The sequence below is a fragment of the Canis lupus genome, chromosome 35 (genome assembly GCF_011100685.1).
Source record: "Canis lupus familiaris isolate Mischka breed German Shepherd chromosome 35, alternate assembly UU_Cfam_GSD_1.0, whole genome shotgun sequence".
NCBI classification, from domain to species: domain Eukaryota; kingdom Metazoa; phylum Chordata; class Mammalia; order Carnivora; family Canidae; genus Canis; species Canis lupus.
In genome coordinates this window covers 10963930-10991260 of record NC_049256.1, presented here as the reverse complement: position 1 = coordinate 10991260, position 27331 = coordinate 10963930, and the positions used below count along the sequence as shown (strand labels likewise).

At 36.8% G+C, this 27331-nt stretch overlaps 1 protein-coding gene across 1 annotated transcript in view; it reads left to right on the top strand.

The window, feature by feature from the left end:
- LOC111093987 overlaps nt 1–27331 on the top strand; it is a 273737-nt gene that overhangs the window by 115179 nt on the left and 131227 nt on the right. Inside the window, exons 11-12 of the mRNA XM_038584493.1 lie at nt 22501–22764; nt 25770–25980. Coding sequence (XP_038440421.1) covers nt 22501–22764; nt 25770–25980 — 475 coding nt within the window. The remainder of the gene's footprint in view (nt 1–22500; nt 22765–25769; nt 25981–27331) is intronic.

Here is a 27331-nt window from a genome sequence, read left to right as displayed (position 1 = left end):
CTGTGTTTGCTTTGAGAATATTCCACGCATGATAACAGAATATGCTACAGATCAAATGCCAGGAGAGATGAAGAAATGCACTAAGGGACACTTTCAGGGACAGGGGCAAAACCACTACGTGGCTGATGTGGCAAAAATGTTCAGTGCTAAAAAGTGCATTGAGTCTGTAGAGGAAAGCAGAGGCTGGTCCTTCTTTCAGTAGTAAAATGCATTTTTTCCCCCTGCCTGCCAAAAAGAACAAAAAGTATCCTAGAATAGTTGAAATAACAACCCCAAATTTTCTTCCCCTGTGTCAGAAGCAAACAAACAAAAATAATTACCTCCTGCCACAGCCAAGGAAAATTTACTCTTTAACAGCCTGACAAAATGTCACAGAATTACATCCATCCCTTGGTATCACCTAACAAAATCCCAGATCCCTAAAGAAATGCACTAGGCTATTTCACATTCAGTGTATATAAGAGAAGTACAAAATTCAGGACAAAAACAGAAACAAGAAAGGCACCGAAACCTCCAGAACTTGACAGGAAAGAGTAGTCATCTGAGGCTGTTTGATTTCAGAATAAAAATGCTGTTGCTCAAAGTCCTGTTCGTTCCATTGGGTTCTACCCAATAACAGCAAAATTTTCACTAACCACACAATTCTGCCTGCCAGTCACTCTGCTAGAATCTGTGGGAGGCTGACAGTTAAAACAGCAAGTTCTCCCGAAATACGATTTTTAATAATAGGAATGCACATACACAATGCGCGTAAATGCGCATAAGTGTGCATTGCCTATGCAGTTGATATAGGGACATTTCGGATGTTCATGCCATCACTTTTAAAATGCAGGTCTAAGACAGGGTCATCTCCATTGTAACTCCATAAACAGGAGAAATTGGCTTCATAAGGTCTTTTGGGGACGCAGGGCATCTTAGTGCTAACTGGCAGGAGATGGTCATCTATTCTCATGCAGAGAGGAGGGACTGAGAAGCCATTGCCCCAAAGGAAGGGCAAGTTTTAATTACAGAGGCAACCAAATCTGCTGAAGAAGTAAGTGCCTGCATTTCCCACCTGTAAGGTTACGTGGCGAATGGATCTTAGAATGAGGGGGTACAAGGTTACAGCACCAGGGCTGGCTTCCCTTTAGCATCAGGCTGTACCAGGAGGTAAGTTCTTGAAGGTGAAGGTGAAAAGTTTGTGTATAGGGTTTGAGAAGTCTCCTAAGAGAGGCAGCGAATATATTGGTAAGCCCAAAGGTAGTATCACCCCCAACATCCACAAGACTACTTCCAGGTACTACCACTTGAATTTTGTCTAAATAATTCCACATCTTAACACTAGTTTTCCCGTATTGCAAGGTGGAGGTGATCACACACTCAGATGACTGACAAGTCTGAGCTTCAGTCCTCTCATGTAAATGGGGTAAGAACAACTCCCTCCTCATTTGCATTACTGTTAAGAATCATATTAAATTAAATTATGTATTTTAAACTTAGGTTCAGTTTGCCTGATGATTTTGAGTAATTCCTTGGTAGAGATATTTGGAACTTCTTTGTCTTTTGACATTTATCCTGGAAATCTTTCAAATAGAAAGCATGCCCTTCGTTTTTTGTTGATCATGTTCATTAACAACACATAGGCTAGGATCTTTGAGAAGGTCTACTCCAAAAAAAATCTGCCTTTTGTCTTTCAGTTTTGGCAGGATGATGCACTAAGTTAAATATTCAGATTGTCTTAGTCTACCATTCTGTCAGAATCAGGAGTCAAAGGCATAGATTTTTTTTTCAGATTAGGTTCTATAAGCCTGGAAATTCTAGATAAGATATGAGCCAATGGCCTTCAGATGCATAGATGAACACTCAAGAGAGAAAAGAATCTCCTTGGTTATCAGAAATGAAGAGGAAATTGAAAACCAGACAAGTAAGTTAACTGGAGCTGTTGCTGCCCTGGGACAGGGGAAGTGATCAATCTTGGGTATCTAAAGCTTTGGATTTCAATGACCATTCAGGAGGTGAGGCCTTGGGCCCATTAGGCATGGAGTTTTGAAAGAAGGTCTCCTGGATCAAACTAGGATATCTAAGACTTATCCAGAAAGGATAGATTGGACAAAAAAAAATCTGCCCACCAATAGAGGGAAATATAATGAAATTTCCCTTTCTCTATGCTCTGCTCAAAATTTTATTTCTCCTGTTAACCTAGCAATAGAATTCCTGTAATGGAAAATATATAGTGGCTGAAATTAAAAATTTAAAAGATATATTATATAGATTAGACCCTCTAATCTTGCCTGGACTGCAGCACTAGGAGATAAAGAGATGAAAAGGTGAAGTAATTTGAAAAGATTTAGAAGAGAAGGTCTAACACACATCTCATAATATTTCTGGAGGCAGAGAATAGAGAGGAAGAGGGAATAAACACTACACAAAGACATAACAGCTATTAATTTCCCAGATTTGCCAGAAGACCCAGCTCTCAGATGAAGGGGGCACACATTATGAACAGGACAAAGTAAAATCAATCCACGGGTGGACACATAGTGATGGAGCTGCAGATGGCAGTAGTGGAGGACTGACGACAATAGAACAATGTATTTAGGGTCCTGGGAGAAAATCGAAGACGATAGTTACCTAATCTATCACTCAAGAGTCGGGGCAGGGGATGTTCTCAAGTGAATAGGAACAGTTTTGACCAAAAATATTATATTAGCTTCCTAAAACTGTCATGAGGAAAGGCCAACCCTAATAACCTCATCTTACCTTGGTTAAATCTACAAAGAGCCTATTTCCAAATCCCATCAAATTCTAGAGACTCTGGGGGTTAGGATTTCAATATATCTTCTTTTGGGGGACATAATTCAACCCATAACCAATATAGCCTTTATAGAAACTTGCTCAAAGAACAAACAAGGAATATGTTTCAAGAACAAGGAAGAATGAAAGAACTAAAGCTACCTTGTGTTATTCTTTTGAATTTTCTATATTTGAAATGTTTTATAATTTTCCAAAGGAATATTAAATAAACATTCTGCCTTTTTTATTCAATTTTAATAAAATATTAGGCAATTAAGAGCTTTTGAGTAGCAGGAGAAAGAATAAATGATTATATAATTTGTATAATGAAATGATTATTTTTCCAACTAATGAACTCAAAGTTGAAGCAAGGGTTGGGACTAAGACATCTCTTCTTTCACAAGATATGTATGCCACAGTTTGGAAGCACTGATTGAAATTATTCATATATGTTTGGGAATCAATCCTATTTACAATTACAAAGATGAGAAACTATAGAAAACAGTGCTATAGAAAACCATTAAATAAGGAAAATCTTATTCGGAAATCTGACCGATCCTTTGAAAATTTGATGAAAAGTTTTACTCTTCAGTTGTACTGGGTTTCTAATATTCTAATCTATGCAGATAAATACATGTGGAATCTTTAGTGCTATATAGAAAATTGAAATAGGAAATATACTAAACTACTTTTTAAAATGTGAAGTCACAAATTAAGAATTGTGATGATTATAACTGTTTTTACATTATCATTTAAAATATGTCATTGTTCAATATGATATTTAAATATGACAAAAATATTATTGTACTTTGGCATAGTATCTGAGCTGAAAGAACAATTTCTTAATTTTTTTAAAAAGATTTTATTTATTTGTGAGAGACAAGAGAGAGAGAGCCAGAGACACGGGCAGAGGGAGAAGCAGGCTCTGTGTAGGGAGCCTGATGTAGGACTTGATCCCAGGACTCTGGGATCACAATCCAAGCCCAAAGCAGACACTCAACCACTGAGCCACCCAGGTGTTCCAACAGTTTGTTAATTATTAGACAAAACTGCTATGCCTGTGATTCTCATTTTCATTGAGTACAGGGATTGACCAACTTAAAAACAAAGGGTACAAATAATAGGTTAAAGAAGCAAAACCAGCAAAATTCAGGCAAGGAACATTGATTAATGAATTAAAAAAAAAAAGTTCTGAAAGGTCATGTGCTTAGGTTGGGCTAAGCCTCAGGCAGCTCTAACAAACATGACCAGGCTGTCTGTGTGGAGCAGGTAACCCATGCTGACTCCAAATTTGCTGACATTACAGGGTTGTTATTTCTGGAAGGATGTAGCATTCTGGAACAATTTCTCTAATGATTCCATTAAGACCATGGTTTCCTTCAATTTGGGCTTACATATTTCATTTTTCACATTACCCTACACCGCAAAGAAAATAAAAACATGTCTTGGATTGAGTGTCTGTGTCACCAACAGGGGGAAAATCACTCAATTTTGATGGTACTTAACCCCATTTTATTTGATAAGAACATCTGTTTTTTGAATCACATGTCAGTGTGTGAATGATGAAATTTTATGAATACTACTTTAAAGGCAAAAAATAATGTGTCTTACAGTAAGTTGTGGCAATCTGAGGATATTTCAGACCTATGCCATCGTTTGATTGGATGGTATTTAAAAAGCACACTATAGGGAAGAAGCTATAGGTAAAGGAAGATCATGGGACAGAATGTGACAACACAGGCTTCTTTCTACATGATGGATTCACATTGGGCAGACATTTATTAGTCTCTTACTTTCAAGAAGATCTGCTCTGCACTTATTTGTGACTGGATGAGGCTTTTTCTTTGGGTTAAGGCAAATAAAATACATCTTAACCACAAAAAAATCTTTTGGAAAGACTATCAGAGAAAATGTTCTTGTGTATTTGAATATAAAGAATAAATACAGGGGACCAAGGTGTGGAGGATGGTGGTTAAGCGTGTGCTCTTTGCCTTGAATTGAATTTTGTTTCAAAACCTCCTTAGCAATGTGACTTAGAGCAGTCATCTAATCTCTCTACGCCTCTGTGAACTCCACAAAATAATCATCACAAGAAACCCAACCTTGCTGATTTTACAATGTTATTTACCACCAATAGGGTCGTGGTCTAGGGTAAATGTCATACTGCAGCTCAGGGCCGACGTGCTTCAAGGACAAAAGTCTTTTAAAATTAAGAACAAACCGGCTCTAAAAAAAATGAAAAATAAACCACAAATATATGCCTAAGATGAAGTTTTGGCTAACTAAAATATGTTGTTATTTCTAACATGTCCATGACTATATTGTTCCAAAAGATGAATGAGCGATTGTGAACAACATCTATACCCTTAATCTTCCCCTTCTAAAATCGGTGAAGTATTTCAGATCAAGGTAGTGTTTACAGTCTTCACTAATATTATGGCATTTAACCCCAAAAGAAATAAAGGAAGTAGACATTAACATTTCTATTTTACAGATGAGAATCTGCATTATGGAGAAATAATGCTAGTTAGGTAAAATCTTAGCAGGGCAATGTTGGCAATGAACTCCTTATTCTATAACTCTTGATATTCATTTCCTTTCTAGCTCCAAAAATGGCTTTCCATTAACCCCAGGGGCATCACCAGTATTCCTTTGGTCATCATTAGTGAAAGTGGTCTTTTCATCGTATTACTCCAACACTCTCCTTTTGAAACATCTGTTGACTTCCCATTACTCTTAAGATAAATCAGAGTCCTTGCCATGAATTCAGAGACCCTGGTAATGTGGCCTCAGCCTCTGTCCATGGTCTTTACCCTCATTACACACAGCCAACTTCCCATTATGTACACAAGCACACTCTTAGCACAAGCTGTACATGAGTTCTAGATATCCTACAAGTTTGATGTGCCATTGGATATTTGTCTCCAACGTTAATGCCTGCCTATCCTTCAAGTCCCAAAACTCAATAACTTTTGCTATTGTTTATACACGTGAATGAGCTTCAACAAGATTTCACGTGTTTGAGGACAGAAGCCATACCATATTTATTGGTGTGTTTGTTCAAAGCACACAGTATTTAGTATTCAAAAGAAGCTTCTTAAAAAAAAAGGAAATGAAATGTGAAACTCTAGTTATAGATATGCAACAGGTTTAATGTGAATTCAGTCTTTAAAAAATGAGTACAAGGAGATGTCAAGATTATCTTAAGAGTTAAATCTTGGTAACAGTAGCTTCTAAAACAGGTAGATCTGATAGAGAAAAAGGAAATCAATGCAGAGGAAGAGATACTACTTTCACATTACTTATAAATGGGGAGCCCATTGCTGGTAATGAGTAAGAAAATAAACATCAATGTTTTATAGTTTTACAATTTCATGTTTGTTTTCTTCCTTCTTTAATATATAAAAGCAATATTTTAGGCAAACATTATCTAGAGAGAGGAGTGAGCTCATAAACTCACTTCCCTGAAGCATGAGCAAAGTCAACAAAGCTCATTCTCAAGTGGAATGCCTTCTGAGAATTTTCAGGGTACTTGGGCATGCATAGGACCTGTCTGAATGCACCTGTTTGATGTTATATCAACTATAAACGTGATTATTTTAAAGACCAACCAAATATTTCTCCAGATTATTTTTGATGTTTCTAAGTGAAAATAGCTCTATTTGACCTAATTATAGAACACAACTATAAGCTCTTTATTAAGAAACCATAGAATTTTAAAAAGTTTACATAAAAATCTAGCTCTCAGCAAGCATGTACTCCTGTTCTGGAGCAGCATTAATTGCATACATATTTATCATCCTTTTATTAGTCATTACCATCTAACCTAAGTTGATTATTCATTCACTGTGCAAATGAAAAGTAGGTTTAGAAAATAAATAAATAAGCACTTAAAGTTAGGAAAACTCCAGGTAATAAAAGAGTTAAAAAATATGAAAACCTGGTGAGTAGCATTTTGGAATTCACATTAGCTTGCTTGAGTTATTGGAAATCTTTCATGTTTGGTGTTAATTCAGATGGAAGTTGCTGGGTTAGTCAAAGGTCACTGCAATGTACATGGCCAAATAGATTAATTTTACTCTTATTGCATAATATATTTTACATATTGTTGTCTATTCAGTTACCAATAAGCCATTGTGATAGATTAAAGATGGCCAAAACTTCTTAGCTCTTCCCTCTACTGAAAAGTGAGATCTCTGTTTCCTCTTCTTGAATCTGAGGAGGGGAGAAGTTTGTGACTGCTTATCCATTGGAATGTGATGGAAGTGATGCTGTCAGTTTCTAGGTATAAGTTCTGGCTTTGAAAGACTTTAAAAGATTGGCAGCTTCACTTCCTGTCCTATGGGAAGCCATGCTCTTAGATCCTTGAGAGGTGCTGTGTAAAAGAATTCCTAAAAATCTCCCTTGCTAGAGAGACCAGAAGGTGAAGCTCAGTGACTATAAGAGAAAGAGCTCTTGAGCAGGGCCTGGCCTTTCATTTGTCTTTGCCGCAGTGCTTGGTCTGTGAGAGAACCCTCCAGTTGAGCCCAGCCACCAGTTAAATAGCATCAAGTGGCCCCAGCCAATGCTCTGTGGAGTAGATGGGTCACTCTGCTGAATCATGCCTCTTTTTTTGAGCCACAGAAATGGTAGATATAGTAAAATGTTGTTTTCAGTCACTAATTTTTGCAGCAATAAGTAATTGAAGAACTTATTTATTTAGTTCCTCATGTGACCAAATACTATATCAAGAGCTGGAAGGATAGAGTCAGGACTCTTTCTTTAAATTGCATGGGTAGCTTTTATAAATTAGATCTTGTGTACTTAAAGGGGAAAAAAAAGAACCTTTTATTTCTAAATTAAGCTTTGAGTCACCCAAAAGGCATTTGGATTTGTATTAAATGGATTGTCCTTTAGTTATGCTATGGGTGTATAGGAAGGTAGATATAGGAGACGAGGGTGGATAGAGAGGGGGCCGTTATGGACTGAATTTTGCACCCCCGTGCATCCCCACCATTCATATGCTGAGGCCATAAATCCCAGAACTTCAGAAGGTGACTGCATTTGGAGATAGGGTCTTTAAAGGAGTTAAAATGAGGTCAAAAGGGTGGGCCTTAATCCAAAATGGTTGCTGTCTTTATAAGAAGGGGGGATTACGGCACAAATACACACCAATGGAAGACCAACGTGGGGGAGACAAGATAAGGAGAGAAGCCTCAGAAGAAATAAGCCCTACCAGCACCCTGACCATGGACTTCCAGCCTCCAGAACCATGGTAGAATGAATTTCTTTTGTTTAAGCCACCCAGCCTGTGGTACTTTGCTATGACAGCCCTACTACATGAATCCATGGGCTCATGAAGAACTGGTGACAGTGAATAGTCCCTTTTTTCCAGTGGGAAAGAAGAAGCAATGATAGATTTTCACCTTTGAGAATTCAACGTGTAAATCTGGCATAACTGACATAAGGTATGGCTCTTCTAAATCTCTGGAGTAGCCATGTTGTAGGTAGGTGGGTTTAGGTTGTAGGGCACTTATAGGGCTCAGAAGCTCCAGAGAAAACCCTATGTAGACTCACTGTACTATCAGACTCTTTCACGTATCTATAGAATTGTAGGAAGTCTATCAACCAGTTAATATTTATACATCAGTGTGGTAAGGTATCATTATTATAGAACTAGATGGGCACCATTTTTGTTTTACTGGAGGGAAATCCAATATGAATAAAATAGCAACTTTTCAAACATGACATTTAATCCATGCATGTAAATCAAACTGAGAATCTATTATTCATTATTAAAAGGGTGGCATATTTTTATTACACTGAGAATGAAACAAAAATACTGTGAAAAATTTAGTGCCTCTTCTTGAAATTTTAAGACACTTATCATGCAGTCAGCTAGCTGGTACCGGCACTCATTTTAAAATATAGCCATGAAATTAATAAGTTTGAAGTTTTATGCCTGAAAAGAGGATGCTCAATTTCAGTGAAATAGGCAAATTTATTTTTTATTTAAAGCTTCCTAAATACTTAAGATGGTAAAGTACTTCAGTAATGTTCTGATTCCAATATGTATATGAAGAATATAGTTCATATTCTTGTCATTATTAGTCATGGCCACAGTGTTCTTCCCTGAAGTGCTTTCTGAAAACTGCATATATCAGAAACTGATTAAAATGACCTAAAGTATTAATTCTTAAAATATGATGAACCCAACATTTTGCGAGAGGTTATTTTCTATGTGACATTTAATATCAAAAAATTGAAATGATTTTAATAACTCATAGGAAGGAGCAGTCTTAGGAAAACCAGAGACTGAGCATGATTGCTTTTATTGATTATTGATTATTACCATTAATAATGAATAGCCCTGTAGTATATTATATTATGCAGCTTTGGAGAGTTTTCCATTATGTCAGTTGGAGGGAGGCTGTTTTGTTTTGGGGGGGTCAGTTCTTGAAAGGGTTACTTCTGGTCAAGGGGTCCCCAGACTTGTGAGAACCTACATTGCAAATAGCTTTTCCTGAATGGCGTGGGTGGTCATGGGGTGTCCTGTTCTTGGCAGTGGTCTGGTTCTGGTAAGCATTCAACACTTCAGGAAAATATTTAATCTCACTGGCCTCAGTTCCCTCATCTGTACAATGGGAATCTAATACCTAATTCACAGGGATTTTGTGAGCATTAATATAGTATATAAATTGTTGAGCATAATGGGTTGCATATAGGAAATAATTCTTTGCTATAACTATTTTTATCATAATAATAATCCACCATCTAGAATGCTCTCTGTTTCCCTCTGTGTTATGTTCCTCTAGTTCTTCAAAACATCCCTTCAAGAAGAGGGAGAGACACAGGCAGAGAGAGAAGCAGGCTCCATGCAGGGAGCCTGATGTGGGACTTGATCCCAGGACTCCAGGATCACGCACTGGGCTGAAGGCAGGTGCTAAAATGCTGAGCCATCCAGGGATCCCTCTTTGATGCTATTTTGACTCTACTCCTTGCTGCTGAATGCTGTGAAGGGTTTCAAGTTCATCAGTGTGGAAAGTCATTTTATCACCGTGCCTCATAGTCTCTGGAAGAGAGGAAGAAAAGGGTATGATTGAATGCCTGCAGGATGTCAGGTTCTTTCCTATATGCTTACCCCACCCTATCATGCAAACTTCATGCAACCCAACCTATTGTTAAACCCATTTCACAGATAAGAGAAACTGAGGTTTTAGAGATGAGGACTTGCCCAGATGTATGAAGCTGAAATTGCAACCCAGGTGTGAATGATCCCACAGGCCAAATACTGAAGTTCACAATCCACCCTAAAGGAAGCAACAAGAACTGAAATACTGGTTTTTCCATATCTCTAAAGTCATCATCGATCCTATTATATTTCTTTGTATTTTTACCAGATTTATTTTTATTTCTAAGCCAAGTCCCTCTCTCTTTTGAGTTTCTTCCTCTGTCCTTTTGGAGGAAAGGTTTTGTATCATATAGTAAACGAATATTTGGGAATGAGACTCTTACATTACATGATATGGGCAGATGGTCATTTAATCTTAAGAATATTTGGTAGCACTAGAATACCAACTTCTTAGGAGTAGGAACTTGGGTGTATTTTGTCCATAACTTGGGTATATTCTGCTGTTTCTCTAGTACCTAGAAATGTGGTTGTCCCAAATATTTCTAAAATGGATAAATCTAAAAATTCTAATCTCATTGCAGACTTTAAATAGTCAACTATTATCTGCCTTTTAGTTGGAAATTTTTTTTTAGCTTTAAAAAAATTTTGGTGTTTTATGCAGATTGACATTCTTTATTTTATTGCAAATGCTTTTGAAATGCCATAAATCCATCTTTGCCCTTTGTGTCTGTTCTCTACATCTGTTCACATCTGATGTATTCAGAGTTAAGAATGCCCTAGTTACAAAATAGTAGTTCTTGTTCATTTTGCATGCAATTCAACAATCAAATCATTTTGAATTCTCTAAAGAGGAGAAACTTGCTTCTATATTTGAACTCACATTCAGAGGGAATATGTCTTAATATTTCAACATCTATACAAAATGCTTTACAATTACTTTTAAGGCCCTAATTCTCGTATGAACACCGAGTGAAGTCACAAAGGGCTGAGTAGGGTAAAGAATTTCTGCAAGGTCACGTGGGCTGTTCATTGCGAAGAAAAGGGTTGGTTATCTTTTCCTATTTGTCAACCTCATACATGTACAAGCAGTAGTCAATGACATTTCTACCGATGGACCTCTCAAAGCTCATGGTGGAGACAGGAAAATAATTTCTGTTCAAACAAAAACATCATTAACTCAAGGACCAATGAAGGTCAATCTAGTAAACTACAAATCAGGTCATGTTGAGCCTCTGCTTAAGATCTTCTAGTGGCCCTCCATTGCATTTAGAATAAAATCCAAATTCCTTACCTGAGCCTTCAAACCTATGTGATTTGGTCTCTATCCTCTTCTTTAATATTATTTCATACTTTTCTGCTTGTGTGTTTCCCTCCAGCCTCACGCCTTTCCATTCTCTGAGCACAACCAGCTCATTCTTGTTGCAAGGCCATGGAATTAGTTGTGGCTTCCTGCTTAGGAGGGTTCATCCTTCAACTATGACAGCTGGTCTCAGGTTAAGTGTTACTTTCTTAGACTAGATTTGTTTAACAGAATAGTTCCTTTTCCGGTCATTTTCTAGTATATCACTATTTTATCTTGGTTATTTTAATATCAGTAGTGATAAATTAGAGCATTTATTACTATTAGAATTCTTATTTTTTATCCATTATTCCCTCCTGCACCAGACTGTAGCTCAAAGAGAATAGGAAGCTTGTTTGTCTTCATTCGATTATTTTTATTCTTAGTGCCAAAAATGGTGCTAAGTACAATATGGGCACTTAATAAAATGGATGTGAATGAATGAATGGAAGGAGGGAGGGAGGTGGTAAAGTTGGGTATCATTTTTTATACAGTCAAATAAACAATTTAATAGCTGGGAAAATGTGAGCAAATCATAACTTTCCTAAATCTTTGTGCTATCACCTGTAAAATGGGCTAATATCAATGTTATAATAGGATTGATATGCAGATCATATGTGATAATGTACATGTAAGAGCTTTGTAAAGTAAAAAATGCTGCCCAGGTGTTACTAATATTACGAGATGTCTTTGGTACGAAGTGGGTTGCCCAAAGGAAAAACGTTGATTAGCAATCATTGCCAAAAGTTTTCTCCTTTCCAAATGATATATTTGCCTGCTCCTTGTAAAACCATTTGTGGTTAATTTGTTGGTCTTTGATCTAATCATGCTGCAGATGTTCAGAAATGCCATCTTTTTGTGCATTGGGGCTCAATCACTGGGGTTTGTAAAAGTAATGGGCTGTGCCCAATTTTTCCCCAATGTGTTCAACTCTCAGGGACAATGAAGGGAAAATTTATCTTTTGCCTAACAAGGAGAAACTGAAAAGAAAATTCAACTTTTTGTTTTCACGTTAAAAAAAAAAAAAAAAAACGGGGGGGTTAGAAATCCCAGAACTGAATTTTCTAAATTAAAATATTCAATTAGATTTTGCCATCTCCCTAGAGTGAAATATTCTTAGTTGAACATTTGAGTAGCATGTGAAGAGATGAGTTATGACATATTGAGGTTGAGGTCAGGTAATGGAATTTCGATATAATGAGATGACATGCCATATATTTCCTCTTGATTTCAGTCATGTTTGATGGGAAAAGGGGGAAAGGTCATATTTTTAAGCCTATAATTATTCAGGTTTGAATTGGTTTGATTTTAGACAGAAATGTGGTTGCCCTAAGCTGTTCAAGTCGTATGATCAAGGACACACAAACCTGTCTTATCTCTGTGACCATACTGGATGGTGATACTCAAAGTGTAATCTGAAGGACCACCTGAATTATCTTTACCTTGGCATGCTTATTAAAATTCAGATTCCCAAGCCTCATCACAAACTTACTGATTCAAGGATGAGGATGAGACCTGGAAATCTGTATTTTTAATAAGCACTCTAACTTTTGTACAAATTAAATTTGAGGGGCTACTAGTCTAGAGCCTCGAGGGTGTCATTGTATGATTGTTGATGTTCCTCAAATGATTATGTTAGTTGTTGAGAAATCAAAAAATTGAATGAAGGGACCATAAATTTTGAGGGATTGGAGAGTTGAGGACCCATTTCAGGAAGGTTTTAATTCAGAATTACTAATTTGTAAGCTATCCTGTGAATCTAACCCTTCAGAAAGACTCATTCTTTAAGGATCCTGGAGAATGGGATTTTATTGTAGTAAAATTTTTTTTTATTGGTAAGCCCCATGTCTACTTTCAATGTCAGAACTCAAAGTGAACAATTTAAGAGAGAACAGGCTGAAACATGTGGAGGAAGAGCCCTAGATCCTTAGTGTATAGGAATCAGGAAGAGAAGTAAATAGGGCAGAGAAGAATGTTCTTGGGCCTTCTCTGTGAATCCAAGGTAGGCTTTCTGATGTTGCACCTCTTACAGTCAGATACCATAGTAGCGTGAATGGCTCTGCAGTAGTTTGCCAAAAGTCAGGAACCAACTCCATCCTTTACATCTCTTTTCCATGTGACCTTAAGCTTGGTCTCTGTCTCATGTCATCCATAAAATGGAGTTGATAATAAAATCTACTTCATAGAATTATTGTGGTGATTGAACTGACAAGGATAAAATGATTCAAAAGGTGACTTGCATTACACAAACTTTCAACAAACATTAACAATTGATATACTACCTTTTAGGATTAAGGAAAACAAACAAAAAATCAATTTTCTAAGACAAGGAATGGGAAATATTACATTTGCACATGAGACTGCATGGTTTTCCAGTGGTATAGGATGTAAGATTTTCTCTCAGAAGCTATGACAGTTGTAGCTGTCACCACTCTCTGTCCTTGATCCCTAGTCCAAGATAAGTTTCCAAGAATAATTACTTTCTTTTATCCCACAGCAGAAAGACTGGGGATTAGAGCTAATTTGCCTATTTATTTATCTTGGCTGAGGGATTGGAAAGGAAAGTAATGGTACTATAAAATTCTCACTGGATAACCTAGATTACCCTGTGTTGTGGCATCAGTTCCCACTCATCTGTCCAGAGTTGTCTGTCTCAAAAGGATTATTTTGCGATTTCTGCTGCAAATTAAGTGTATCTATTTACTTCCTGGACTCCCCTTATTCCTTGGAATATTAGTCCTGGAAGACAGTGTTTAGTTTATTACCCATTCTCTTACCTTTCCTTGTCATCTCTGCCCTCCCTCCTCCTACACCCCCAACTACTACCACAGGCATTTAATCAGGGGTAAAAGCAAGATCCAGAAGATGGTAGATTACCTACTTAAGTGGCACATTGGGATTTGATCTCATGTTTGTCTGATGCCAAAGCCCATGATTTTAACCACTAGGATATATAGCTTCTCTTTTAAAGCAGGGGAGCAATTAGGATGGGATTGAACAATTAGGATTGGAGTAATCAATACGTAAAGTCAAGAGAACTATTTAAGATGCATTTAGAAGAAATGGAATCAAAGCCCCGTGCAAGCACACCATGGTAGACTTTCCCAGAACAGTTTAAGCACTATTGAGTGTTCTGCTTCTCTATGGAAGTCAGATTATATGAGTATTTGCATGTTCTTCTATTACTGACTTTGTTATGAACCTGACAAAAGCCACTACACCCTTGACTCCATCTCTGGTGACTTAAACCTGTGGCTCAGAGGCTTTTTTGGCACAATAATCATCTTTATAGAACTTCTGAGACTGGACTGGAGTAAAGCAGGGCCAGTGAGTCAGTCTGTTTTAGCTGGGTTTTTCTATGGTAACAAAATACCCTCATGACATCTAAGTAGCTTACTACAATAGAAGTTAATTTTTCCCTTAAGCGCCATGTCTACCTCAGGAGAGTGAGGGGTTCTGTTTTACCTATTCTCATTCTAATCAAAGACCGGTTGAGAGATCACCATCTAGAAAATCATTTGTTGCTGTGGCAAAGGACAGAAAAAGAGAACTCTCCAGGGTCTAGAATCAAGAATAAATGTTCCAGCCTAGAAGTATACTTGGTACATTCACCTAAGGATCACTGACCAGAGCTAATCAAAGGGGCCACCTAACCACCAAGGAACTTGGAAGTGCAATCCTACTGTATGCTTAGAAGGTGAAGAGCTAGGGCACCTGGGTGGCTCCGTGGGTTAAGCTTCTGCCTTTGGCTCAGGTCATGATCCCAGGGTTCTGGGATTGAGACTTGCATCAGGCTCCCTGCTCAGCGGGGAGCCAGTTTCTCCCTCTCCTTCTTCTCCTCCCCCTGCTTGTGCTCTCTTGCTCTCTCTCTCTGTCAAATAAATTTTTAAAAATCTTAAAAAAAGCTGAAGAGCTAGAAATATTAACTAACAACATTAATGACATCATGACATCATTCCTATTGATGAGCTTCCGAACAGTTAGAGCTGTTCACACATTGATTTATCTTTGAATTGACAAAAACCTTCCCATCAGTGTAGGGTTCAGGTAGAGAATGAACAGTGGTCTTACATACTATAGAACAGATTTCTAACTGAGCAAGGGATTGACTATAACACGGTTTTGCAATTTTTGCTTTGTATATGCCACCAGTATTTTTATTACATAATCTGTATTCTTCAACAAAATTTCTAAAATGGCCTTTTCTGAGGTCATTATATATTTACAACTCTTTTCTTATTATTACAATTATTTACTTTATGTTTAAGTACTTTAAAGTTCTTAGACTATCTTAGTAATTGTTATGAAAACATAGAAGTCTCCTAGCCCATGTCTGTGGCTCATCAGTATCTCTACCTATACTTCTGCTTGAGAACCTGAAGATTAGAAATTATTACCTCAAAGATATTGTTCAAACTGAAGACCCCAAGATTCTTTGGTTATTAATAAGCAGAACTTGGGAGAGAAAGAAAGATTTCCTGAGAAAGAGGCTTTAATGAAAAAATAATAGACTCTGTGTGTGTGTGTGTGTGTGTGTGTGTGTGTGTGTGTGTGTGATGGGCAGATATTCAAGAAGATAATTTTGACAATACTTAATATGGATGTGTATGTATTATATATTTTAATATATGTATGTTTATTTTATTAATTTTTAAGATTTTATTTATTTATTCACGAGAGACACAAAGAGAGAGAGGCAGAGACATAGGCAGAGGGAGAAGCAGGCTCCAGGCAGGGAGCCTGATGTGGGACTCGATCCTGGGTCTCCAGGATCACACCCTGAGCCAGGGGCAGTTGCTCAACCGCTGAGCCACCCAGGCGTCCCTATATGTATGTTTAATAAGAATACTAGGAAGTTACATTTTGGTGAGGCTGCATTAGGACTTTAATGTGGTGCTAAGGAATTACTAGTTATATGGTAAATATAAGGTGATAATAAGATGTCAGGCAGGCAAGAAACAGCCTACCAAGAAGCAAAGAGTGGAGTTTACTCTTAACAAAAGTTTCTGGACACCTTTTATTCAGTGCCAGAGACAAGAATAACTTCATATAACCAGAGTATAGAACAACAACAACAAAAAGAAAGTAGGAAAGTAGAGTTTTCTGTATGATATAAATATTTTTATATTACATTCAGGACTTGTGAAGTAAGGAAACATTGATACTTGACCAAGTATGACCCTTTGACAGCCAATAATAAACTTTTCTGTTACATATCAAAGATGGTTCTATATTTTTAAGATGTTTTATGTTTGATATTTAGTAGTTTGTCTATGAGAAGCCTAGGTATTATGTGCTTTTTAAAATTTCATCTTGTTTGGGCAGCCCCCATGGCTCAGTGGTTTAACACCGCCTTCGGCCGAGGGCGTGATCCTGTAGACCTGGGATCGAGTCCCATGTCAGGCTCCCTGCATGGAGCATGCTTCTCCCTCCACCTGTGTCTCTGTCTCTCTCTCTGTGTGTCTCTCATGAATAAATAATAAAATAAAATATTAAAAAAATAAATTTCATCTTGTCAGGGTTTTCTGAGCCTTTTGGTTTTGTGGGTTGATGTCTTTCAGCAGTTTTGGAAAGTTCTAAGCCATCATCGCTTCAAAATTTCTTCTCTGCACAATTGGCTTCCACTTTTTCCTTCAGGAAAAAAAAAAAGATCACATGCTGTGATCTGGCTTTTTCTTTTTTCATTCATTATATCTTTGTTCCTCAGATAGAATATTTTATCAGTTTTTCTTTGAGTTCATCTATCCTTTTCCTGCTATGTCATTTCTACTGTGAAGTCCACCCAATAAACTTTTTATTTCAAGTATTTTATGATATGTATATTTTTTCTAGACTTTTTACAAGTTCTCTCTTGGAGTTTCTTCCCTTTCACTAGTTATTTCTGTCTTTTCCTCCATTTTGTTATCCTGGTTATGATTGTTCAATGTCTTTGTTAATTCTAACGTCTGGGTCAGCTGTGGGTCAGTTTCCATTGGCTGTTGTCTTTTGTCTAGACATCACATGTTCCTGCTTCTGTGGATGTCTTGTAGTTTTGCACTGTGGGCCAGACATGTAGAAAGGAATTATACAGACTAAAGAAGAAAATATTTATCCCCTACTGAAAAGCTGTCTGTGTCAGGAATTTAGGGTGAGGGGATGGTTTCTCTGGTTAGAATTAAGCTAGGTTTGGGTTAAGTTATAGCTCTAGTTAGTTTTAATTCATCACTGGCTTTCAGAAGTGTTGAGGTACAAAGGATTCCTCCTTCCAGCCTGGCTTGGTATCCAAACATCATGTAACTGCAGGATTCTGCTCAGCTCCTTGGTCCTGCCTCAAGATTTCCATGCCACTGGAGATCTTTCGTTGACTCTCACTCTGGATCCAATTACCCACATGCTGCTGAGCACTGGATACAAGTCCTCAGGTTGGTGGATAGTGAGGACTCGATGTGTATCTGGGGCTCCTATGTATTCAATATTCCACGTTAGTCCAAGATGGCTAAACATTCGGCCAGTTTCTCTTTTGACCTCTAAAGTCTCCCACCCAATGACAGGTCTGCTCCCTCACCTGTTCCCTGAGATTAAAGCCTCTCTCTAGTCCTCGCTCATGTATGAAAGGCTTATCCATCTCCAAGATTTAATTTCCCTCAGTTTCTTTGTGTCCTCAGTTCCCCCATGGGTTTAAGAATATACCTAATTGTGTAATTTAGCTGGTGTTTTTTCTTTGTTATAGGGAGAACTTTGGTCATTTTTGGTGGTTCCTCTCATAAGCAGAAGCAGAACTTTGAAGTTCTGTGCTTTTTAAAATTTCATTTCATTTCACTTTTTAACAAAGATTTTACTTATTCATTTGAGAGACAGAATGAGAGAGGGAGAGAGCACAAGCAGGGGGAGTGGCAGAGGGAAAGGGAGAAGCAGGCTCCCCACAACAGGGAACCCAAGGCAGAGCTTGATCCCAGGACTCTGGATCATAACCTGAGCTGAAGGTGGCTGCTAAACTGTCTGAGCCACCCAGGCGCCCTGAAGGGCTGCTGTTTTTGAAATCACTTGTTAGTTTTTTTTTCTGATTATAAAAATAACAATTCTTTGCAAAATTCCAGAAAGTCCAGAAAATTGAAGAATACTTTATTAATATACATTTTCATGATTTTGTTTTTTTTTTTTCATTTTCATGATTTTGTAAGACTACCCTAATCCTCTCTGATTTGCTTCACTTTCAAAGTATTTGAAAGTATTTGGTGTTCAAGTGGGAAGAATTTTACTTTCTCTTCCAATTTTCCATGCATCCTTCAGCCTTCAATATTCTTGCTTGCTTCTTGGATTTGGCTTGTTCATTACTCTCCTTTCACATGCAGTTTCTGTGATATGGAAGATGAACTGCATCACCCAGTGAAATTTAGTTTTGCAGTGTCTTTTCTTCAGAAAGTATGCTCTTTTTGGTACTCAGAAAATAAGGGACATTATGACCCCCCAATCCTCAGGACTCTCGTGATGAGATGGCGTTGGTGGTTGGCAGAGACTAGTTGATACATTAATTTCCTTCATTGTATAGCATTCAATTAGAAAGCTATTGAAAAATGCTCATGGGTGCACTTGGATGGCTCAGTTGGTTAAGCCTCTGACTTTGGCTCAGGTCATGATCCCAGGTGGAGCCCCGCATCCAGCTCCCTGCTTAGTGGGAAGCCTGCTATTCCCTTCCCTTTGACCCTCCCCTCCACCTGTGTTCTCTTTCTCTCTCAAATAAATGAATAAAATCTTTAAAAAATGTTCATGGAAATATCACATCATAAGACAGCTTTGGAAGTATTCAGGTTTGTGGAAAGGATCCTCTGAGAGACACAATGAAACTTAGTGATCCTTTGTTGCCAAAAGAGGAAAAGAATGAGTCCCAAGCTACACATAGAGCGGCACATTTCTCCTATGATACAGGGTGAGGGAAAGACACTAAAAGAATAAATAAGACAAGTATTGTCAGATAAAATAAATGCCTTTATTTTATAACATATAGCTCTTATCCTCCTTTTCAATCAATATCAGTGACTAAATTTTGTCAAGTTCATGTACTTATTATTATTATTATTTTTTACAGCTGTCAAGGTAGTTGTGTGGGACTCTTCTATCTTGTAAAATAGGTTGCTGTGGAGTTTCCTTTTGTGCATGAGGACTGGACTCTTATTGACGATGTTACAGCAGACACATGCTGCCTGATGGTAACGGGTTATGTTTGGTAGACTTGAACTGTTGTTCTCATACACGAAATGATATTGGTGTTTGATACATCTAGAGGTGAACTTTAACCTTGATATATTCTTTTCTTCTTTATTAAATAAATTGTAATCTAGCTCATCTTAGAAATAGTGGAGATAAAGTCTTAGCATAACAATAAAAGAATAATAATAGTTATATGCATTTCATGTTTTTTCTGACCATTTTTATATTTATTGTCCAACCTGATAGTTGTGTCAATTCTGTGAGGAAGATACTTATATCCTCATCTTTTATTTGTTTTATTTTTAAAATGTCATTTACTTATTCTAGAGAAAGAGAGGGGGAAAAGGGGAAGGGAGAGAGGATCTCAAGTAGACTCTGTGCTGAGCACAGAACCCTAGAGAGAGATTTGATCTCATGACCCTGAGATCATGACTTGAGCTGAAACCAAGAGTCAGACGCTCAATGGACTGAGCCACCCAGGCTCCTCTCCTGGTCTTTAATGGTGAGGAGACTTGAGTGCATCAAAGACTTGATGCAAAAAAAGAAGTGACTAGCCTGAGACCACAGAAACTTAACAATAGAATTGGGTCAGTACCACCCAAATTTTGCTTTATCTACTTCAAACATATCACTGAGTTAGATCAGGTTAGTATGAGAGGGGTGCTTCGAAAGGCAGGATTGAGAATAGATAAAAATCATTGTAATGACATCAGTTCAGCTTTATTTTTAAATGATGATCCAAAACAGGTTTCTGACTCCATTTTTTCCTCTTCTTCCTTCTCATTTAGCTTTTATTTTCTTATCACAAAGGTTACTCACAGCCAAATAGCCAAATGAAAAGTATGGCTTGATTAAGAATCTCTTTTGTCAGTAATTTGTGTCTAATGTTTTTAGCTTTCCCATGGGCTGTTGTAGAAAATGGTAAATCTGGTTTAAATGAAACCTGATCCTGTTAATGGTTTAATAGCAGCTGCCACAGGGTTATGGTATTTTTCAACAGATGCTTCTGTTTCATTTAAAACATAAACTAAGTCTTGGAATATTTACATAAATCATATAAAATATGCCTACAGACTTTTGGCTAAATATATTGCTATAAAATAGTCTTAGGGAAGTCCCTGTCTTTGCCCATTTATAGTTATTCACATAGAATTTTAAAATGAAACCCAAACCTATACTCTATTTTTAAAAAAAAGGATTATTCATGTCTCGCACTTTCCTAAAATTCTTTTTTAAAAGGTCAAAGCACAAGCTCCATCTCTACAACTGGGGACCGGAATGATGGTTTGGTCAATCTGATCATTTCATTCATCTTTATACCTAGCACTGTTTATTGAACACCAACAAACTGATAACACAGTGATGTGTATTATAGTGTCTATTGAAATAAACGGGATAGTCAAAATAGGACACTATTTTTCCTTAAAGAGGTAGACCTTGTAATAGTAATTCAAGCTATCATCATGCCTGGGGTTAGTTTCTCTGGAGTATGATAGTTTTTTCAACCATTTTTTTTTTTTTTTTGAAAAGCATTTCTTCCATATGAAGCGCCGTGCTGGGTACATGAGCACTACAAAGATGAGTGACAGGAGAGTAAAACAATGATCGTGACAACTGATAGAAGTAGTTATACAAGAGAAGTACCAGCTCAAGCAAAAAAGGGCTGAACGTACAGTATGTGGTGTTAGGTTAACTTATTACAAGATTGATTCCCAAAGCTCATAAGGTGCAGAATCTTAAATTGGCAGCATCAAATTTGTCCTGTTTGGTTTACATATTCATGATGCCATGGTTGCTCAATTCCTTTGGGCTGGAATTTATATAAATGCATCCAATAGTGAATTTTTATTTAATTTTTTTTTGAGCATAGTTGACATATAATGTTCCATCAGTTTCAAGTGTATAACACAGTGAACTGACAAGTTTAAACGTTGTGCTGTGCTCATCATAGGAAGCTATGTCATGGGCCACTATACAACCCAATTACCATTATCACTGACTATGTCCCTTATGCGGTGCTGTTAGTTCCTGTGACTTACTCAGTCCATAACTGGAAGCCTGTGTATCTCCCACTCCCCTTCACCCATTTTGCCCATGCTCTCATCCCCTTCCCCTCTGACAACCATCAATTTGTTTCTCTGTGTTTACGGGTCTGATTCTGCTTTTTGTCTCTTTATTCGATGGTTATTTGTTTTGTTGTCGTTGTTGTTTGTTTGAGATTCCACATATGTGAACTCATATAGAATTTGTCTTTCTCAGTCTGATTTACCCACTGGCTCCATCCATGTTGTTGCAAATGGCATGATCTCATCCTTTTTTTTTTAAAAAAAATTATTTATTTATAAGAGAGACACACAGAGAGAGACAGAGACAGGCAGAGGGAGAAGCAGGCTCCATGCAGGGAGCCCCATGTGGGACTCCATCCCAGATCCTGGGATCACGCCCTGAGCCAAAGGCAGACGCTCAACTGCTGAGCCACCCAGGAACCTCTGATCTCATCCTTTTTATGCCTGTATAATATTCCATTATATGTATATATCTCATCTTATGTATTTGTTTCCCAGTGGGCTCTTAGGTTGCTTCCATATCTTGGCTATTATAATAATGCTTCTGTGGAAACCAGTGTGAAATTCCTTCCTCCCCGCCCCACAAAAAAAGAGAAATACCATGTGATCTAATGATTTCATTACTGGGTATTTACCCAAAGAAAACAAGAACACTAATTTGACAGAATATATTCCCCCCCCCTTTTGTTTATTGCAGCATTATTGACAATGGCAAATTTTTAAGGGCAAAAATAGAAGTAAAACCCACTTTTGGGAGCACCTAGGTGGTTGGGTGTCTGCCTTTGGCTCAGGTCATGATCCTGGGGTCCTGGGATCGAGTCCTTCATAGGGCTTCCCACAGGGAGCCTGCTTCTCCCTCTGCCTATGTCTCTGCTTCTTTCTCTGTGTCTCTCATGAATAAATAAATAAAATCTTAAAAAACCCACTTTTTACTTAATTCTAAATAATATATAAACTTCATTGACTATAGCACGTTTCTATGTATAAGTATCTTAACGTTCCCTTGTCTTGATATCTTTTCCCAGGTACTCCCTCCTAAGAAAGATGTGAAACCCGGCATGGCTTTCTTGTTTGAACTCTGTCTCCTTCGTGGGAAACATGTTTCTTTTGAATGCGTTATGGGCTGGGCAGCCTTCCCTTTGTGTGATAACAACTTTGATGTAGTGGAGGGAAAATTCAAGTGTCCCCTTCTCCGGGGACATTATGACCAGACACTTGACAACTTCAAGAAAATGGAAGATTTGATTTGCCTGGACTTGGACCACTGGCTGTGCAATCTCTACTTTCAGGTTTGTAATATGATTTTGTAAGTGGAAAAAGAACTTAGAATTTTTCTAAAGCTCTTATTTCTAGCCTTCACCTTACTTTTGGGCTATTGAAAATTTCAATAAGTATCATAAATCTGTAAAAGCAATCACATCCTAATGCTTTCTTGATACTGATTAAATTGATATCTACAAATAAGGAATACAATTCTAGAATGGGCAGAAATCTTAAAGAAAATTTAATTCAACCTTCTGAGTCATGAGTGGCCCAGAAAAGGCACCCAAGTCCTTCAACTCTCAGTTTACAATCTGTTTCTGCTGGAGCTGAACTTTCTCACCAGCTTGGGTATAAGGCTATGTTTCTTTATCGGAAATACTAACTGAGCTACTATTGTGTGTTGGGCAATGCTTATTCTAAGGATACACGAGAGGTTAGATATAGTCTCTGCCTTCTGGATGCTTGCCATTTATTTGATGAGACAGGCATGTGCTCATAAAAAAGATAATTAATGACCCACATTTCCACAGGATAAAATGGCCATTATCACTTCAAAGCATGCTGTCTTATTTACCACAAAAATTAAAAACAAAAAACACTCCCCCCAAAAAAATCCTTGGGCACATACCATTTATTGGTCTTTATTTGGAGATATATTTTCTAACCAAGTTTTTTTTTTTTTTTAGCAGAAATGTCATTGCATAAATTCATTCTAAGCAAACACCATGGAAAATAAAAAAAAAATGGCAGCATACATTAAGTTTAAAGCATTCTAGCACAACTTTAGTCTATTTCTGTCCTAAATGTCCAAATCTATTCTTCCTATGATGTCTTTCTACAGTGCCTGTAATATAAAATGCTATTTTTTTCTTGCTAATTTACATGTGTGACTTTTCCCAGTCTGTGTGTATCTGTCTGTCTAGCTAACTGACAAGGTGGCTCTCAATCGATCTAATCTAATCTATGTATGTATGTATCTATCTGTCACCATCATCTATCTACCTATGTGATGGAACTATTAAATATGGACATTTCCAGGAAACAGATAGAGTTTTGGCTTAAAAATCATCAGCTATATATCCTTGTGTGATGGGCTTCCTGTTTCCTATATATTTTAAGTTGAACCTGCTGGCATTTTTTTTTTCCTTTTAGCGAATTCCATTAAAGTGTTTTGCTGAAATATTTTTTTGAGATATTATAGGTTCCTGTTAGGAAAATAAATCTAAATCTAAATCTAACTATGGCCTTTCTACTCATTCTGAAAATAGTGCCATTCTGAGGTAAATCTGACTACATTGGGATCATTAAAGAAGCTTTTAAAATCCCATGCTCAGGTCCTGTTCCTAGAGATTTCGATTTAATTGTTTTGAGGTCAGGCATTTGGATCAGAAGTTTTTAAAAGTTTCTAAGGTTTAGAAATACTGATATAAATACATTTGAAAATGAATCCAAAAGAGTTATTAAACAATCACCCAAATTTTGAAGAAAACTATAGATAGCCCATAACATAATATTTAACAAGTTGGTGACTTGAATACTGTACCAAGAAATCAAAATTAAATAAAAATAAAAAATAGAGTCATAAAAGAAAATAAATTTTATATAGGTTTACTACCTAATGTGAAAGACATTTAAAAAAAAGATATAATTTTTTTTACCAATTGTTACCTAAAACTCAGTGGTCTGTAAATTATAGCAAGGAAAGTCAGCACAAATTATATTTCATAAAAGATCATTTAGGTAGTACTTGTATTGCTTGTAAAGATATAAATTCATTACAGTGGTTGTAATTGTCTACTAACTTTCTTATTTGGTAGCACATCTTCTCTCTCTGTATATTTCATGAGGCAAGGGGTTGGGGGGGGTAGTGTGAATCTTACTAATGAAAATAGTGCCATTAGTCAAGATATGATTTTTTGATTGTAAGGTAGAATAAATAGGAATGTGTTTGCTTCTCTTTCACGAGCATAAAATCGAAATTTGCTTATTTTGAAGCCCGATTTTCCTCTTACGTGAAATTCTAAAATATTAAGATTTTTCCAATGTTGAGTTTTCTCAAATGCAATTTTTAAACATGTAAATGTAAGTTTTGAGTAGCACTTTTTGGAGTTACTCAGGAAAAAAACATAGCTTGAAATAGGGCAGAGAAAAAATAGGTAAACCAGCTACTAGAACAGAAAAGTGGTTTCTATAATGCAGCCTTAGAAGAGATCGAAGGAAATGAGATAAATGATGATCATTTCCCTCCCATGTCTGTTAGTAGGAGGAAAGTGCCACACTCACAACGGGGCTGGTGGAGCCAGGGCATGTGGCTGAGCCATGACCTCACATGTCCTACGATGTTATTAGACATAGAATCCCGGCTCCCACTTCAAGTGTAGACATAGGAGGACAGATCTGATTCACCTCCCATAGAGTGTGTGAAAGAATGCAAGAGGAGAAACCATGAAAGCAAGATAGTCTTTAACTTCTTCCCAGAACAAGTTCCTCACTTTTCTAAATATTTCATTCCCTGTGTCATTGATGATTTCCACCAAGCCCTTAATTATTAAAATTGTAAACATAGAGAAAAGTTGAAAAAAAAAATTGAACATTGAAAAAAAAATTGAACATTGAACACCCATTTGCTCACCCACTGGATTCTACAATCTTGTCTTTTATATTTGAACTAAAGATGCTGTTTCTTGGAGATAGCAATTACTGAATGTATATTTGCTAACTCAATCCCAGTGTGAATATCAGACAAACGGTGTTATTTGCGAGAAGAAATGAGAGAAAATTATGAGGCAAGACAAAGAAAAAACGAAGAACTATATAAAGCAATGGTAATATCTGAAGCAATTATGTAAATCTGCTAATACAAAAAAATGCATTCTTTGTAAGGCAGCCAAACAAAAGCAAATATAAGGTTTGGAAAATTAAATTTATCATTGACCTTTTAGAGTTTGCAAATTGTTTCATTGTTCTAGGGTACATTAACTGTGTGTGTCATATTTTCAACAGTTTAGATAAGAGATTTATCTCCTAATAGGTTATTAAACTTCCTCTGTATTTGGATGATCAAAAAACCTATGAAAGACAAACTCCACTTCCCCCTGAATTTCCAGTTTCTTTAATGGCTGAAGCACAGAAAGCAGAACCAGGCGTGGAGAACACGCCTGGCCTTTCAGAGAGACAAACAGAGGAAACCATTTGTGCATCATTGGATGATAAAGCTAAATCCTCCCTACGCTCTTCTCAGGGTTAGTAGACCATTTTCAGCATTCTTTTGTTAATACTTCCAGTTGTGTAATATTTCAGAAAACTGAGAAAGAAGTTTTAATTATTAATATATTTCTTTCTATGCCATTATGCTTAGGGAGAATGTAATCATTGACAAGAACATCAGTTTTCATATAGCTTAATTATTAAGTAATTATAATAATTATAACATTGCTTCATTGAAACGCAAGACTTTCTCCATGCTTTGTGGCTCTAAAAATATTTTTTAGTTTTTTGGGGGAGCTTTTTGACTTATTTTCTTTCTCAGTTCTAGAGCCAGGCTTTCTTGCTTGCTCACAAGAGTGGTAACCAACACATGGCTCTGCGAGAGGAAGCAGTCTCAGAAGGAAGTTCTCAAATAATGTAGTTTATTTTATAAAACTCTGTTTTCAAAGACTGGCTTAATCAAGCACTAAATGAGCAAATAGCATTCTTTGAACTATTTCACATACAGAAGTTTCAGCCTACAGGAGAGATATATTAGAAATGACTATTATTTTTTTGCAAGACAGTTATTTCCTTTACCAAAAGATTCACGAGATTCTTTAACAGATTGGATCCTCTAGCAGTAATAATAGTATTAGAAAGAAGCAAGAGTAGGGGATGGATCGGTAGTAGTTGTAGTAATTATAGTATTACTTGTAGTATGAATAGCAGCACCTATAGTGTTACCAGCATAATTCTAATGTTAGAAGGATTACCAGTGATAATAATTACATGTGATACAGCTTTTCTTTTCGTGTACCAGGCATTGTAGTCGAGATTTTATTTTTTATTTTAGAAATTATTGAATATTTTAAACATACTGTATACAAAAATAACATAAACCAGTAATTAGTACCCAGCTGTGTTCATTCTTGCTATTTTGCATCTTTGCTGTACATCTTTTTTTTAAATAAGTAACATTTTACATGTGATTAAAGGCTTCTGCAAACCGCTTCCTGATTCTGTTTCCGACCCTCTGAGACTTCTTATTGATCATTTCCATGTATGTTTCAATACATTTCCTACATATGAATGTAATTATAAACAACGTGTAATATCTTTTCTATGTTTTTAAAGTTTGTGTAAGTACCATGCTTTATATCTATTTCTGCAACTTTATTTTCTCTCAATATTATCCTTGAGATTTACACAACTCCTGTGGACACACTTCTATGTATTTTTGGTTTATTGATTTTACTGCTGTATAATTGCATACGTGGCAACATACGTGATTGTAACAAAATTTGTTTATTTTTATCTTATTTGTTGTTTCCAGTTTTAATCTACTGTAAGCGAGATTACAGTGATCATTCTTGGACATGTCGTTCTTGTGCACAGAGGGGCAAA